Source organism: Lissotriton vulgaris, chromosome 9 (assembly GCF_964263255.1).
Source record: "Lissotriton vulgaris chromosome 9, aLisVul1.2, whole genome shotgun sequence".
In the NCBI taxonomy this organism is placed as follows: Eukaryota; Metazoa; Chordata; class Amphibia; order Caudata; family Salamandridae; genus Lissotriton; species Lissotriton vulgaris.
In genome coordinates this window covers 571,407,962-571,424,243 of record NC_141697.1, presented here as the reverse complement: position 1 = coordinate 571,424,243, position 16,282 = coordinate 571,407,962, and the positions used below count along the sequence as shown (strand labels likewise).

The following is a 16,282-nucleotide window of genomic DNA, read 5'->3' as shown; positions in this document are numbered from 1 at the left end:
ATTGGGAGGAAGTGGGGAAGACCCTGGAGGAGGTGACAGGGAGATCCTTGTCGGTTGATGCGGCAGTGGGACTCTTGCATTGGTTTCCACATACCCCCAAAAACAAAATTTCCAGTAAATTCATTGATTTGGGGCTTCTCCTAGCTAAGCGAGAGGTGACCAGGAACTGGAAGCCACGGGCTGGTCCGACCGGGAGCAGGTGGCACAGCGAACTCTTGAAGTGGGCAGCGGGTGAAAGTACGCTGAGATACCAACTAGCTGGGAGACAGCATAACGAGAAGGCACAGGAGGCAGCGCTAGAATGGGAAACATTAGTGCAGGCCCTCAGGGATTATTGCGCCGCCAGCGACTCTGACAGTGAGGGAGCAGCGCGCCCCGAGTCCCGTTAGGCGATTGCAATTCATGTTTCTGATACTCTCCTCATGGGTCCTCTCATGAATCCTACTGCGGCTGCTACCATACACTGATGGCGGGGTTGGGTTGGGTGGGGAATGATTTGGGTTATAGTGTTTTATGGGAGGGGTTTTCTTTGGGGTTTTATAGGCTTGTTTAGAAAAGCAGATGACGGACAGTGAATTATCCGGACCAGCTTTGCTTCCCTGCTGTACCCCCATTGGATTTCGCCGCCCGACCGTTGGGTTGTGGGCTGAATGGCTGTATATGGGTACATGCTACTGGGGGATGGTGGGATGCATTTCATTGATTTTATTGGATCTATACTGCTGGTCGTATATGTAACAATTTGCTAATTCCTGCAATAAAAATATATTTAAAAAAAATATATATATATATGTTAGTCTAAATTGTGAAAACAAATGGCACAAATGAGGGTTAGTGCTTATTCAACTGAATGATAGTCTTGGTCCAAACTAGTGACATGCTGGCCAAGACAACTTTATTCTTGATATTTCAACTGTTCAGAAGGGACAAATAGTGAGAGAGGAAGGCAGGGACAGAAGGAGGGGTGAGAGATCTAAAGGACAACTGGGCAGAGGTGTTAGAAGGGAGAAAAGAGAGGGAGAGACAAAAGGATTTGGGAGATGGAGAAAGACAAAGAAGGGTGGAGGCGAAAGAGTGAGACAAAAGGGGTATGGGAGAAGAGGGAGGGTAGTAGCTAAAGAGACAAAGTGAGGCAAGAGGAAGGAAAAAGGCAAAATGGGGGAAAGGAGTGCAATGAGAGGAAAGAGACAAATGGAGAAGGAATACACGGGGAAAAGGAAGAGAATGGAAAATGTGGTGATTAGAGAGGGGGAGAGTGAGTAGAAGAGAGAGAAAATGGAAAGATAGGAGGGATTAAAGGATATGCCCTATAGGGAGACACAGGCTTGTTCGCTCACAGACATTCGAAATGAGCGTCCAAGTGGAGGGTATTTTTATTTGTCTGGATACTCCCCTGACGTAAAGGTCCAGGCCAGGTCATGAATCTGTTATATGATTGTATAAGAGGGCGTGTTGAGTCCAAGTCCATGAGAAAGAATATAAAGCTTGGACCTGTATCTAGACTTCCATACATTACCAAAGCTTTAACGATACACTATTCAGTTTAAATATATAAAAAATAGTATAGCCCCAATATTGTGCACAACATCTACTTTTTCTCCTAAAGATTGGTGGTAAATTGCACCTAATCCGCCTCTTCTGTAATCTCTACCACCTAGGTATTACATTTATTCATACCAGGAACCAGGTCGGTGAATGAGCGCTGTGCTCTCTTAGACGCTCCTACAATTGATAAATAGCCACACCCATGAACAAAGAAGGTGTAGGAACAGCGTAGCCTGAGCATAAAAATATCAAGACAGTGATAAAAAAAAAGTTTAGGTATGTCCTTGTGCAGGTCTGCCCCACTTGGCGAGAGAAAGACTGCCTAAAACGGCTTTGGTCGGCTGAAGGAGAGGCTGCGTCTTTGACTCAGCAGCAGAGTTCTTGAATCAGGAGCCTGGTGGTTAGGAAGCAGGGGTGTTTCTTTCAATCAGAGATAAGCGTGCTTGGGTGGGAGGTTGGGGGTTAGTGGATTTCAGCCAGAGTTAGTTTGAGGTGCTGCCCCAATGACTGGGTTTCTGGTTTGGGAATCTAAGAGTTAGTGAGTGAAGGGTGTCTTTTTAGCTTAGGACTCTTGATTATGTTTTTAAGGGACAGTGAGAAGAGTTACTCCTATGGATCATCAGTGGAGGTCTTGTTTAGTGAACTTTGGGCTAGTGAAAGGAGATACTATTTTAGCTCAGGAGCAGCGGTTAATGCGGGCCAATGGTTGCAGGTGGTGGCCACTTGCACTATTTTTTAAGGGACAGTACCTTTTTTCCAAAGTTTGACCCGGAGCAAGGGAGAGCGAAGCAGCAGTTAAAAAGGAGTATGAAGGAAAAATAGGGAAACAGAGAGAAAGAAGGATAAAAATAACCAACGATAGTGAGAGTGGGGCTGCCCCTTTATCGCTGCGGTAGAGTACTTAGTTATGTCGCAAAAGACTAGTGATTGGTAAACTCCTTCAACTCCAGAGTAGAGCATTTGGTCGTGTGTGTAAACGAACGGGGATAATGAAGTGGCTGACGCTTACGGATTAGGGTGATTGCATTATTCTGTCTGGGGGATATTGAGAGGAAATGGCCATTTCAATCCTCGGCAGAGTTCCTACTTAGGGACCTCCTAAGGTTTGAAGTGTAAATTTCACTTCCTCTTTACTTCGGAATTATCGGTCCTAGGTCGCCCCTTATCTCCCCCCCCTCCTACTCGCGTCCGTTAGTGGTAGAGATAGCGGTCGAAGTTTTGGGCAACAACTTCTCTTTTCTGCGGCGGAAGAAAGCGCTCGCGAGCGACACGAGCAAGTGACAGCGACCCAGTCACACCGGGGCGTGCTCGGAAAGGTGGAAGTGAATCAGCCTCCTCGGCGAGAAGCTGCGAAGACGGGGCAGGAAGAGGTGACCCCGCACTACCCGGAACCAGCCCGCATGCACTCTGCCCTGCTCGTAAACAGCTGGCCGGGGGGAGCGCGCGTCGAGAGGTCCTACAGGTGGATACCTTGAGCTGCAAGTGTTCGGAGAACCTTCTATCAGCCGAGGCCCCGAGCGCACCAGGGTGGAGTCGAGAGTCGGCTCGCATCAGTTGGGCTCTTGCTGCTGTCGGCCCTTTCCCGGGCTAGGCCTCTCTCCAGTCAGGGACCTGCGGTGGCTCGGGAGACTCTGACCTCAACACAGGCGCGCGGGGCCTGCTAGGGCCTCAGATGAGCCCGCAGTGACGAATCTTGCCTCCGGGATGGTGATTGGCTGACGACCGACCTGCTGTGGAGGACCATGGGGGACACGCGTGTGGAGGAGCTGGTGCAGGCGTTCATGGCCAGCCCTCTGGTCACCTGGGTGAGTGAAGCTTGGGACTTGCAATGCAGCTTAACAGAGGGCTTTGTAGCCCAAAGGCAGTATATTTTTTATAATGGGAGATGCTGTATCTTTAATACAGGGCCTATCCTGAGGTGCAACATTAATACAAGGCACGAAATTAGCTTTCAAAATTATATGGTGTGCATCTTTTTTCATACTGCCCAGAAAGTACAGAACTGTCAAGTTTTGAGAATGTGTAGGAGTGAGAAGTAATTAGCGTATTTGATAACATTGCTCGAAGTGACGTCAAATAGACTTCCATATTAACGATTGCATTACGCACGAAGTAGCATGTAAAGAAAAAAAGAACAAAAAAAAAATACAAAAATTGCAAACGTAATTAAAGTAGACTCTTAGTCCTAGACTTTCTAACAAAGGTGTGACCCAGCCTGTTGTGAGTGAGAGATCAACTCAGCCTCCAAATGTGTGTGCCACTCACAGTGAATGAGTTTTGAGGTCTCTGAAAGGTGCATAATAATGTGTTGACGGTACATATTTAATATGTGGCCTGAGTGTCAGCAGTCATACAGGCAGTGTGGTGAATTTCTGATGCATACAGGGCCCGCTGTGGAGGTTTAATAAAAAGATATTTGTTTGGGTGACAGTTTTATTGCAGAGTGTAATGCAGTTTTGATACATGCCCTATATTTCTACTTATAAAAGAGACATTGCTTTAATACTGAGACTCAATGCATACACCAGTGGCGTAACGCAAAATGATAGGGCCCCCCTGCAGAATGTGATGAGAGCCCCGAGCCCCCTTATATGACAGATATTCATTGGCCTTCGGCTGAATGGGGTTCTCTTGAAGGGTTGGCCCCACGCCTCTGCCCCAGGGGCCGCAGGGCCCTCAGTTATACCCCTGGCATACGCTGCCTCCATTGAGCTTTAATACAGACATAAGGTGCAGCTTTGGGACGTGACCTGTTGTACATCTTCAATACAGATTATTCTATTTAATAAATAGTCAGCTGTGCAGTCCTAGATCTAGACCAAGGTTTCCAAAATTGTGGGTCGTGACCCAGAGCTGATATTGGGGGGCTCGTGAAAGTTCAAGCAATAAATAAAGATGTATTTATATTCTATATCCATCCTGTCCCATTCGCTGTGCTTCAATAACAGAAGTCAAATGTCAGGCAACGTCTTCTGTCAAATTGTCCTTCATGATTTATTAGCACATTGATGTTTACAAACTTCTCTCACTTTACAGTCAGAAAGAAAAGTAAAGTGAATTATGTGACAATCTTTCTGGGGCAGGGCCAGCTTTAGCGTTGGTGGCGCCTGGTGCCACAATCATTTTTGACCCCCCTCGCCTGATACACCCTTTCCTATGGATTAACTCACTACCAGCCCCCAAACAGGGCCCCTTTCTCCATAGCTCCTCTCCCACATTTATTTCATTTGTTTTATAGTGCTACTCTTACCAGCGTAGGGTGTCAGAGCACTTTAAATTTCAGACACATTATACAGAGTCAAAAATAATAAATGTGTAAATCAGTCTATTGGGAATGTTACATAAACAATAAGGATTACACGGTGGAGGAATCCTGTCATTCATCCTTGCTAGTAGGCAGCATATTTTAAGAATGTTTGGTCTGGAGAAGCACATACTCTAGTGCTTAGGGTGGCCTTTCCAATAAGAATGTATTTCTACGCAGACAAACCCTTTTTTAGCAACATTAGGGTAATGAAAGACTGGGAAAAACCAAAATGTTCTAACCTATACCACACTCTTTAATGACAGTTCATAGGTCATTGTACTATATTAGGATTGTAATTTATGAACTGCAAGTAAGAAAAGGATTTCTGTGACAAATGCGAGAACCATTGGGCTATCCACATTAAATGCAGTTCTATGAGCTGCATGGTACGCGTTCTTTGCATCAGGCTTATTAACCCTCTGTGCTACTTCATGATGAGCCAAAAGAGCCACTAGACAAAACTCCAATCTCTCCCCAGCAAGAACATTAATCACCAGAGTTATCTTGACATTTGTATTATTGCCTGAAGACTGCTGAACATGGTAAAAGCAGCAGCTACTTTTAAAGCCATACATTATTTCTAAACAGAGCGCCTCCAGAGGTCAGCACTAGGTGCAGCTGTACTGATTGCACCACCCTAGAGCCAGCCTTGTTCTGGGGGTACAGAGAGTGTGAAAGGAAAGGCTGTATGATGTTTTTTTTTGTAACACACAACAAAATGTAAATACCTGTAAATGAACTGTACACATTCTGGAGTTCAGATAATAAAACTGAAATACATTTTTTTGTAACTCTGAAGTGTGATGGAAACAAATAATAGGATCAAAACAAATCAATACACGTTATCTTAGTGGTGCGCAAATGATAATTTATGGAAACTAGGTTTCAGTAAATATTTATCATTTGTGTGCAGTATAGTTTTAGCAGTAAAGCTTAAGATCTGTGCACATTTAGTGGCCATTTAAATGGAAAATGTGCTGTCTGTAAATGACAGTGCACTACCACACGCTTTAGTGACATAAAAAAGATTGCATACCTGATTTCCATTAAAGCCAGGTGGGTTGCAAAAATGTGTCATGCTAAAAAGTGGGTTGGTGTTTCTAAAACATTTGGGAAGTGAAACTTTAATACAGGGCCTGTGATTCAACTTTCATTCTGTGCCTTGTATTCATGCATTATGTGTTAGTTTATGTATTTTAATCATGTTTAATTAGCAGATTTCCATGATGCAACTTGGCATGTGGAGTGCAGCAGGTTCCTGTGATGCAGCTTTAGTTAAGGACTTGTTGTGCAACTTTCATGCTGGCCACTCAATGCATTTGTGATTTCAGGCTTGCCAAGCATCTTAATAAAGGGCCAGTAAAGCAGCTGTATTGTAGGGCCCAAAGTACAGAGCGTTAATAAAGGTCTACTAATGCAACATTAGTACAGGGCATTATTGAACTCAGAGGATGTAGCGTTACAGCCAGAGCTGTCCACTTTGAAACTGGGGAACCAGGTGTGAGTCTCTGCGTCGGCTCAACATCCGGTGATTCTGGGCAAATCACTTAATTTCCCTGTGCAAAAATAAATAAACGAATCTGGTCTTCTGTAATGTAATTGGTGCTCATGTAAAGTGCTCTAATACCTTTGGATTGAGTTTGAGCAATATAAAACTGAAAAAAATAAATAAGGGGATGTGCAGCAGCTTAAATACTGCGCCTGTTCTGCATGTCAAATTCTGGGTTTGCGAATGAATCCTTAATAACAGGCATCTGGAGTAGGTTTGAAATTGAAGGTGAAGCTTTAAAACACGCCTACTCTGCAACTTTAATACCGGGCATCTTGGACACATTTGACAATGGAGATGCAGCTTTAATAAGCACCTGTGGTGCATTTATAGGTCTGGCTTGACAGCGCCGTTGTCTGAATGCGCAGTATTACCAATATTTTAAAATACACAAAGTGGGCTTTAGCTCAATCCAGAGGAGTATTCCTTTAACACTTCATGCTGTTTGCTTTTTGGGATTTCGTTCCGCCACCCTGGAAGTGCTTCTATTGGAATGCATGAGAGACCATTGTACACCTAAAAGTTCACTCAATCTTTTCTCACTGCATACTGTTGGCTTTTTGGTATATTGTTTCACCTTCCAGCAAAGTGCTTCCATTGGAATGCATGAGGGGCTATTGTGCACCTACAAGTTCACACTGTTCGTAACATTCAATTCTTTATCCCCTTTATGCTTTATTTAATGACAGCAATTCGTTTTTGCTACTGTTTTTCTCAGCATTAGGAAAGATAGTAGGCCAGATTTACTGTCATAAACTGCATGTGTATACATTCGATGCATGTAAACATCATTGTGAATGCCTTGTGTAGGAAGGTACCTCCTTACTATGGTTGCCCCCAACTGTTTGCCCCGTGTTTTAGCTGGTTTTGGACATAGTCGACCTGGGACCCTGCCAATCAGGACCCCAGGCCTACTGCTCTCTCTTTAAAATGGATTCCATGTACCCTAGGTACATTTCCAATTGGTACTGGGCCACCTTATAAGACCCTGTAACTCAGGGCATAGGTGTACCCAGGGCTGCCAGGGGCTGAAGCATGTATTATGCCACCCCTGGCTGGCCTCCTAAATTTGACACAACTGGCTGCATGACAGCTGGGGCAAAGTCGTGTAATCACCCTTTGCTGTAGGTGTAGTATACCTATACCTAACCCTAAAATGGACACACAGATTCCTATCAGTCACTCCTATGGCAGGCCTTGACAATCCTGAAGGCAGAGTGCTTGGAATCGTGTGAGATGGTGCTCTGGCATGAGCTGAGCCTGTCTGCAGCTTGCGGAACCAAGTCCTAATAGCTGTTCCATGATATCGCATACCATATACTCTTAAGTGCATTATAATCCTCGCGGTTAAATGCTAACTTTGGTATTGCTTTATCAAAACATGTCGAGTAAGGTGTCATACGAATTGGAATACTAACCCCTCGCCAATTCTGGCGAAGGGGTTAGCATTCCACCCTTCTAGAGGGACACGACATGTATGTAACTGTGAACCCCGGTTAAAGTTAACTGAAGCCTCAGCTCCACAAAATGGATGCTGCCACCACAGACACGAGTCTGACCTCCTGCCGCTGGGAGTCCTTCCAGCAAGGGAGGCCTGGACAAAGGGTTTCCTGTCCGGGGCAGTGCTAGCACCGTCCCAGACATGGTTTTGTGTATCCTGGGTAGGCAGGGCTTTTCAGGAAGGTGACTGCTGAGTGGCACCCCGGTGCTCACTACGCATAGGCCGGTCAGAACCAGTTCCAGGGGCACACCAGCCCCTGGCCTGGGGGAAGTCCGGCATGGCAGAGGGGTGTAACCACCCCCCTCTTAGTCCCACCCATAGGCAGGACCTAGTCACCGGGTCAGCCCCCTTTTTTAGTATAAAGATGGGAGCGGGCCCCCTGTTCAAATTAGATCATCTTTGGAATCAAGACACGACTTTCTGCGAAAGGACTTCAAGATTTCTTCCTCAAGATCCTCCCTTGTGGCTAAGGAGTAGTCACCCTGCATCAAGCGGGCACCATCCTAAGAACACTGCGGTCTGCTGCAAGTCCTTCTTCACGAATCCGACGACCCAGCTCGACGAGACCCGGCTTCCCTGGCACCTCTGACCTCTACTCACCTCTACAGCAAAGCTGAGAACCGTGAGTGCGACGAGACCTCGAGGGACCGACGATCGCCAAGACTGCACGACTTCTTTGTAACAAGCCCACCGAGTCTTCCACTGGTGAGTGCTTTGGGGTCCGAGAAGCCCCAACCCTGCGCAGCTCCAGCACCCAAGATCAGCCTCCCTGCATCTCCACGATCTGCGTGGGGCCCTTCTGCTGTTTGCTGTGCACCGCGTTGTTTGGCTACTAGCCGGCTGGCTTGTGGCCTTCTGAACGACGCCCGACGACATCACTGCTGCTGGTCTGGTTGCTCCAGACTGGCCCTTGCTTCCTTCTTCAAGAGAGGCACCCCGGACCCTCCTGGTCCACTCCAGACGCCATTTTAGGTCCACCGCGTGGGCTTGAATTTGCCAAGGCTTTGTTGCCCAATCCTGGGTCCAGCGACGCCGACAGCTTCTATCTTCGTGGGACAGCTCGCTCCTCCATCCTGGTCGCCGACAACGCCTCCTGGTCCGTGAGATCTCCGAGCACAGCGTCACCCACTCACCTTGTCGAGGTGGCTACCATCCGGTGCCCTCCTGGTGCCCACTGACTACTGGCTAGTAGTCTCGAACTTGGTCCCCTCTGCTTTCAGGTGTCATCTTCCATCGATCCAGGCTTGGATCCACCGAACTTTCTTCACTGGTCGCCTGCCAGCAACTTCTTTCTTCCAGGCTCCTGGTCCGTCAACGAGGATTCCTGACGTCCTTTGAGTCCTATGCAGCTGCAGCCCCTGGGCTAGGTAACTTCGGCATTTCGGTGCCCCAGCATAGCCTCAGTATCCAAGGGTCAGAATCCACTTTCGTTTTCTTCCTACCAGGTCGGGTTCGCCCGAGAACACTAACTTTGCAATTCCTAGCTACCATAGACTTTGTCCCGCATCTCACGTGAGAGTGCACACACTGCACCCGAGTCCCCTGGGTCTCCTAGAAGTAATCTAACGATTCTATAGTCAAGTCCTAGCGATTCCAAAGCCTAGTAGTACTGTACTTACCTGCTAGTAATTTCGCATTCCACTTTTCAAGTATATGGTTTTCCGTGCCCCTCGGGCATTTGTATATACTGTGCTAACTTAAGTATTTTTGTAAGAGTTTTGGTTTGTGCTTAGTACCCTGTCCTCATAAAGAGTACAGGGCTGTTGTGATTCTTAATAAATAACTGTTTATTTTCATAACACTTGTGTGGTGTCCTTTCACTTGGTGTTCAAGGGGTATATGTGGTATAACAGCTGGCTTAACACGCCCTCTCGAGTCTTTAGCCTTAGACTGCTCGTATCCACGCTACTAGGATAGCTGGTCTATAAGGTTGGCTTACAACCAATCATCAATAAGGGTTGCTGGACTGATACATAGTGTTCACTAGAATAGTGAGCACTGCATATCAGGCCACCTTCTCACACCTTTCTTTACATGTGTCAGCCGATTAACCCTATAAGTGCGGTTGTCAGCCAATAGCCGACACCCGCACTACCTCCCCAGTGATTGTGTCGGCCATAGGCCGACACTGGGGATGCACTTAATGGGAGTCCTATCTTTTATGACGATCATGGCACTGGGTGCGCTGACGTCCAAATTATAGTAAAACAAGCCAATGGGGTTGTTTTACTTCCACTGAATCAGTGCTTGGACGGCAATCTCAACTCCTGAGCACTGATTATAGAGAGGTGTTGGAAAGAGAATCTCCTTTTTCCAAAGATACCTCTGCATGGTCGATCCCTGCTTGGGGATCGCCACAAGAGAGCGATCCCCAAGTAGGGATCCACCCACTAGCCACCAGATGGGGGAGCGTCCCCTTCGACAAGGGCTTGTGCTCCCCCTAGCTTTTTTTTTACGGTGTAGTTTTAAAGAAGCATTGTGGGGCAGATGGGAGCAATTGCCCCCAATCTGCTGCCCTGGGCGGAGGCAGAAAGTCCACTAGGCACCAGGGATTTCTTTTTTGAATAAAAATAGACGGGTAGGGAATGCCCAGAATGGGCAATGCCATGCCCTCACCCCAAATAAGAGGGGAAGCAGTCTGTCTGACCCCCAGGGGGACAAATTGGGGTACAAATTCCTACAACCCAACGTTGCCCCACTTTTGTCAATAAAAACGAGTGCCTCTTGTGTAGTGGGGCCTAGCGACAGTAACTGATCAAACTAAGGTCAATGGGAGTCCACATGCAAGGGCTCCCATTACCCTTGGTTTGATCTGTTCCTGTCGCAGGCATTAGGCCCAGCAACAGAAGTGGTGCAGTGTTTTTATCGGCACAAGTGGGGTAATGCTAGGTGGTAGGAATCTTGTGGATTCCTGTGGGTTCCTGAAGTTTCCATCACAGAAATGTGAAGAAAATGTGTGATTTCAGGTTAGGTTTGAGGTTTGCAGGGCATTGTGTTTAAAAAATCTCATGGTATGTACGCAAGTCAACCCATCGTAGATGCCCCTAGTTTCTAGTTTAAAACAAATTACAGGTTTGCTAGGTTTTCCTAAGTGCTGGCTGAGTTAGGTCCAAAAATCTACAACTACCCATATAAAAAAACACTGGTCAGTTTTGAATGGAAAAAATGTGATGTATCCATGTTGAGTTTTGGGCCTGTTCCTGACGCGGGCTCTAGGCCTACCCACACAAGTGAGGCACCATTTTTATTGGAAGACTTAGAGGAATGCTGGGTAGAAGGAAGTTTGTGGCTCTCCGCAGATTCCAGAACTTACCATCACAGAAATGTGAGGAAAATTTGTTTGTTTAGTCAAAGTTTGAGGTTTACAAGAGATCCTGGGAAAAACAACCTGGTGAGAGCCAGAAAAATCACACATCCAGGATTCCTCTAGGTATCTAGCTTTCAGAAATGTACAGGCTTGCTAGGTTTGCCTAGGTTCAGGCTGAGCTAGGGCCCAAAATCCACAGCTATCCTCTGTGCAAAAAATTGGTCAGTTTTGGTGTGATGTATCCACATTGTTTTTGGGCTATTTCTAATCGCATGCAATAGGCCTACCCGCTCAAGTGAGGTGCCATTTCAATCAGAAGACATGTGGGAGCCAAACATAGTAGGATATATGTTATTACCAAGTGGATTTTGCTGCATGAGTGCCTTCCAAATGTAAGCCAGTATGTAAAAAGAAGACGTTTTGAAAAATAACCTCTAACATATGCTCCTACAGGTACCCACAAATTCAGAAATGTCCAAATAAACACTGCTCCTAAATTCCATATCCTGAGTCCATTTCAGAAATACATAGGTTACCTTGATACCTATTTTTCTCTCTACATATTTTACCATATGAATTGATCGGTACTCAGTACACAGTAAAAAACCATAGTATGGAGCAGGTCAATTGTTGGCTCTGGGTACTTTGGGTTCTTGGAGAAACAACAAATCATATATATCGCCACAACCAAAAGGGCCTAGCAAACGTAGTGGTACATTGCCTTTGTAAATCGGACATTGTGACAAAAAGTTACAGATGAAAACATTGTCACAAATGGCTGTTTTTCCCTATTTGTTTTCAGTATTTATTTATTTCAACACTCAAGGCCTAATTATGAGTCTAGCAATCCAAGGACCACCAGCCTCGCAGGGACGCAACCTTGGCGGTCCAGCCACCGCCACACCGGCGTTCTAATCGTTATATCACAACTTTGGCGGCTGGACCTCCATTGCATTGCCACAGCCTCCCGGTAACTGACATTGCCTGGTGATGGCACGTGGGCCAGAACCTCAGTAATATTCTGGTGCTGCCGCTGCAGCATCAACATGCATATAATGAGTTTCAAGACCCCCAGCGGTGTCATGGAGGACTTTACTCCATGAAAAGGCTGATGGTCCTGAAACAAAGGGGTCATACAGGGCCCCCTGGTGCCCATTTTCATGGGATGAATGCAGGGGTGCACAATCTGTGCCCCCTGTGTGTATGCACTCAAATTCCAGCATGGCATGGATTTTACAGTCCATGCAGTGCAGAAAGTTTTTGGGGCGTTCCCATTACGATGCCCATTTTCAGAGGCACAGCCTTGGGACCGCCCAAAAAAGCCCTCCACACACCAGGAAACTCGTAATCTGGCGGGCAGTGCGCACACTGTTTTTGCTCCCTCACTGCCAAACTTGTAATCAGGCCCGATAGTTTCTTTGGGAAAACCTTTCAGGATGTTTTCGGATGTACACATATCACCCTTTGCTAAATTCAGAAATGTGGCCACTTTTCAGAAATATAAAGCTTTCCTGGATCACCCTTGGGTTTCACGCTAGTTTCCACCACAAACTGGTAGTAGGCTGAATGTACAAAAAATAGGAAAAATAGGCTACCTCTTTGAAAAATGTCAAAACTCTGGTTAAAAAAAATAGGATTATTGATGATTCTGCTCTGCATATCCCTGAAAGCTGGGGAAATTGTGACTTTAGCACAGCAAACCATTTGTTGATGCACATGATATGACTACAAATCATGGCCCTAGGTTTCCTGATAAACACAGAACCATATTAGCCCCATGCATTTTTGAAAAATAGAGACTCGGGGGGGGAATCTAGAGATGGTGTAGACTTGAGTGAATTGTTCCACTTCTATTAACTATAGTGCCCTGCACATTGCAAACTTGCAAAAAAGTAAACTAATTTACTTACTTCTACCTACTGGAAATGACCGAGCTTTGCTGCCAGCAGAAGATCCTACCATCCTTAATTCCCATCCATTCGCTGTTCATAAAAAATTACTCACATTTGTGCTTGAGCATTTCATACGGAACAGGAATGGGCGAAAAGCGCGGTCATCGTGTAAAGTCAATTATTGAAGGCCATTGTTTACACAAATGTATAGCATAAAGGATGGTTAGAGTTTTTTCCTCATGGTCACCTGGCATTCAGCAAACTCCATCCAACCCCAGACATTAAATACAAGCACTGGCGTTGCCAATAGGTCTCGCAGTAGGAAAGTTGGAGCTATTGGTTTTGTAAATGACATTTTATATTTATATATCGTTATTGGCATTGTCAATAACAATATATAAATATAAAATGTCAATTACAAAACCAATAGCTCCAACTTTCCAAATGCGAAACCTATTGGCAACGCCAGTGTTTGTTTTTAACAGTGTGTGATAGTACTATTGATTAGTTTGTGGTGGGGAACGAAAGGGAAGCTTTTTTTGGGCCCAGTATGGTGATATGGTTGTGTAGTGAGAAAGGGGGAGATGGAATTTGATTCATAGCTTATGTGGTTAAAATTTTTAGGCTTATGTAATTGGGCGATGTGTGAAAATGCTCAAGATGTGTGCCGTCTTTGATATAGATAGATAGATAGATAGATAGATAGATAGATAGATAGATAGATATATAGATATATCATTGGTTCAATATGTTGTAGATAGTATTTTGATCTATTGTGGTGGTGTTTAGTGTGGAGGATGGAGTGCATAAGTCGTTTGATGGATATGAAATGTGGAAGGGGTTACCTTGATCGGGTTTAGGGCAGTGATTAGGAGGATATTTTACAGCGGTTAGAGGCATGTCAGATGTGTATTTGCATTTATGGAGAGTTTGATTTAGAGAGAAAGTGGAATATGTTGATGGGATATAGGATGTGTGTTTATGTTTGCCTGCATGTATATTCTATTTTATTGCTGGATCTTCAGAGGTGTTGAAGAGAATATGCAAGGAGGGATTGTAAAGTGTTGGTGGCGGGGGGAGGTTATTTATTAGTTTTATGTCGGAAAGGGGGGGGGTGTTTGGTTTGAGTGAATGGTAAAGAGCTTTTTTTCTTAGTACTTTTTTTATACAGCCACTGTGGGCAAGGAATCTGAAGTGCCCCTTGTTTTACATGCGGATTTTGAAGTGACCTGCGGATTGGAGGGTGTGAGAGCTGATATTTGGGGCGTCTGAACTTGCAGGAATTCGGTGCGCTGGCTGCACGCTAGACTCAGGCCAGTGCACAGCTTTCGGCCTGACCCCCCTCTCCTCCCACCATGACTCGTATCCAGAGCCCATAAACTAAGAATTGCACTAACTAGGACCTGCTGTTGGGAGTGTAAATTGGCTTCATGCCCTCTACCAGTGTGCCTGTAAATTCAGCGCCTCTCAGATTTTCCAATTTGGTGGGACAGATTGGAAACGGATTAATCGCCGCAAAACCACGCTCGAGCAGCCGCGGCCTTCTTGCTCCCTCTAGCGCCCGCCTCTGTGTACGCGCACGTGCACGAGCCTCTCCGAATGTCTATTTTTATCTTTCTTCTCCGAAGAGCGGCTCCTTTATCATCGAATGCTTTCTGGTATTCGTGTGCAGTAGATGGTTACACGTGTACTGGATTGTGAGGGGTACTTATAACTTCATATTTGATCAAATAACAATTTTTAAGGCTTTTAAAGCTCTTGATTGTGTTTTTTGCATGCAAGTGTACATACAATTCCCAAGTGAATTCTCCTAACACCCCACCATTAGTGCAGATGGTTACACGTGTGCTGTATTGTGAGGGGTACTTATAACTTCATATTTGATCAAATAACATTTTTTAAGGCTTTTAAAGCTGTCGATTGTGTTTTTTGCATGCACGTGTACATACAATTCCCAAGTGAATTCTCCTAACACCTCACCATTAGTGCTTGAAATGGAAAAACAGAAGTGCAAGTACTCTGTACCAGATTACCTGCTTCTTAATGAGAAGCGCCGGTACTCTCAATTAAGTCTTGCATTTCTCTCGAAGTGGTGGCACTCGCCCTCTCAAAATAAAGTGCCGGTACTCGCTGTCCATGTTACTTGGCTACTTGGGCAGTTCGAGACCACAGTCTGCGGGAGCGGGGAGAAGAGTATGCAGGTATGGGGTACAGTTGCAAACCGCTAGACTTTCAGTGCACAGGTGATGTTTGAAATGTTCAGCCTGCTGTAGCGTTGGCCTTTTATTGAGGAGGATCTTGGGTCGGACCAACTCCACGCCTGCGAGTTGAAAGCCGCTTCTCTTTAAAGCTGTGATTGAGAATGCCCCCTCCCCCTGCTTTTACAAGGAATGGTTTTGTCCCTATAGTAAATTAAAATTTAATAAGTACAACATTTTGTATTGCCTTCACTGACTTGCAAGCAAAACCATTTCCTAGGTTCTTATTTACAATCGTTTATTTAAAACAATGTGTTTTTTTAACATAAGCTGCTACAGAAATGTGTTCACAGCTACTGTTTTGGTAAACACATCTTAGTAACCAGGTGGTGGTAGTATTTAAAGGAACCTGGCATGGAAACTATGCAGCTGGGGTGTTCTTGTAATCTGTAGCCCAGGTACTTCAAACTTACAATTTAGACTCCAAAGAAAAACAAGAGCTCTGTGACTCGGTTTCTCACACCTAAAGAATGAGGTGTTGTGGCATGCGATATTACGCAATTTTTATCCAGCACAAATGTGGCAGGGCACATCTCTCCAGTCTGTGGCCCTGACAGACATTCCGAGAATTCGCAGCTGCTAGCACTTCTGTGGTGTTCGGCTTTATTCATATGCCTGGGTAACATAAGAATTTGAGCATAATAAAAACGTCCAGCGGCAGATGAATAAAAAAACATGTCGGGGGTGGAAGGCAGATTTCAAGGGAGAGAGGGAATATAATTTGTAGTTGCTTCAAGTTTTGCAAGAGTCCTGGTCTGCATTGCGGATCCATTATGACTAATGCGTGCCATATCTTTGGGCTGAAGAAGTGCGACGTGTAAACGAGAGCTCAGAAGGATGAAGCTGGGCAGCTGACGAGCAAACGGGAGAGCTGAACAACGAGGAAAACAAGAAATTGACAGGCCTGGGAAAGAGTGGAGGCG

The 16,282-nt window shown here is 45.4% G+C and overlaps 1 protein-coding gene across 1 annotated transcript in view; it reads left to right on the top strand.

Annotated features, from left to right (window-relative positions):
* Window positions 1-2,883: 2,883 nt before the first annotated feature.
* The window catches only part of LOC147691849 (uncharacterized), a 323,118-nt gene continuing 309,719 nt past the window's right edge, over window positions 2,884-16,282 (top strand). Inside the window, exon 1 of the mRNA XM_086938124.1 lies at window positions 2,884-3,350. Within this exon, the coding sequence (XP_086794250.1) occupies window positions 3,288-3,350 (63 nt within the window). The 5' untranslated portion in view covers window positions 2,884-3,287. The remainder of the gene's footprint in view (window positions 3,351-16,282) is intronic.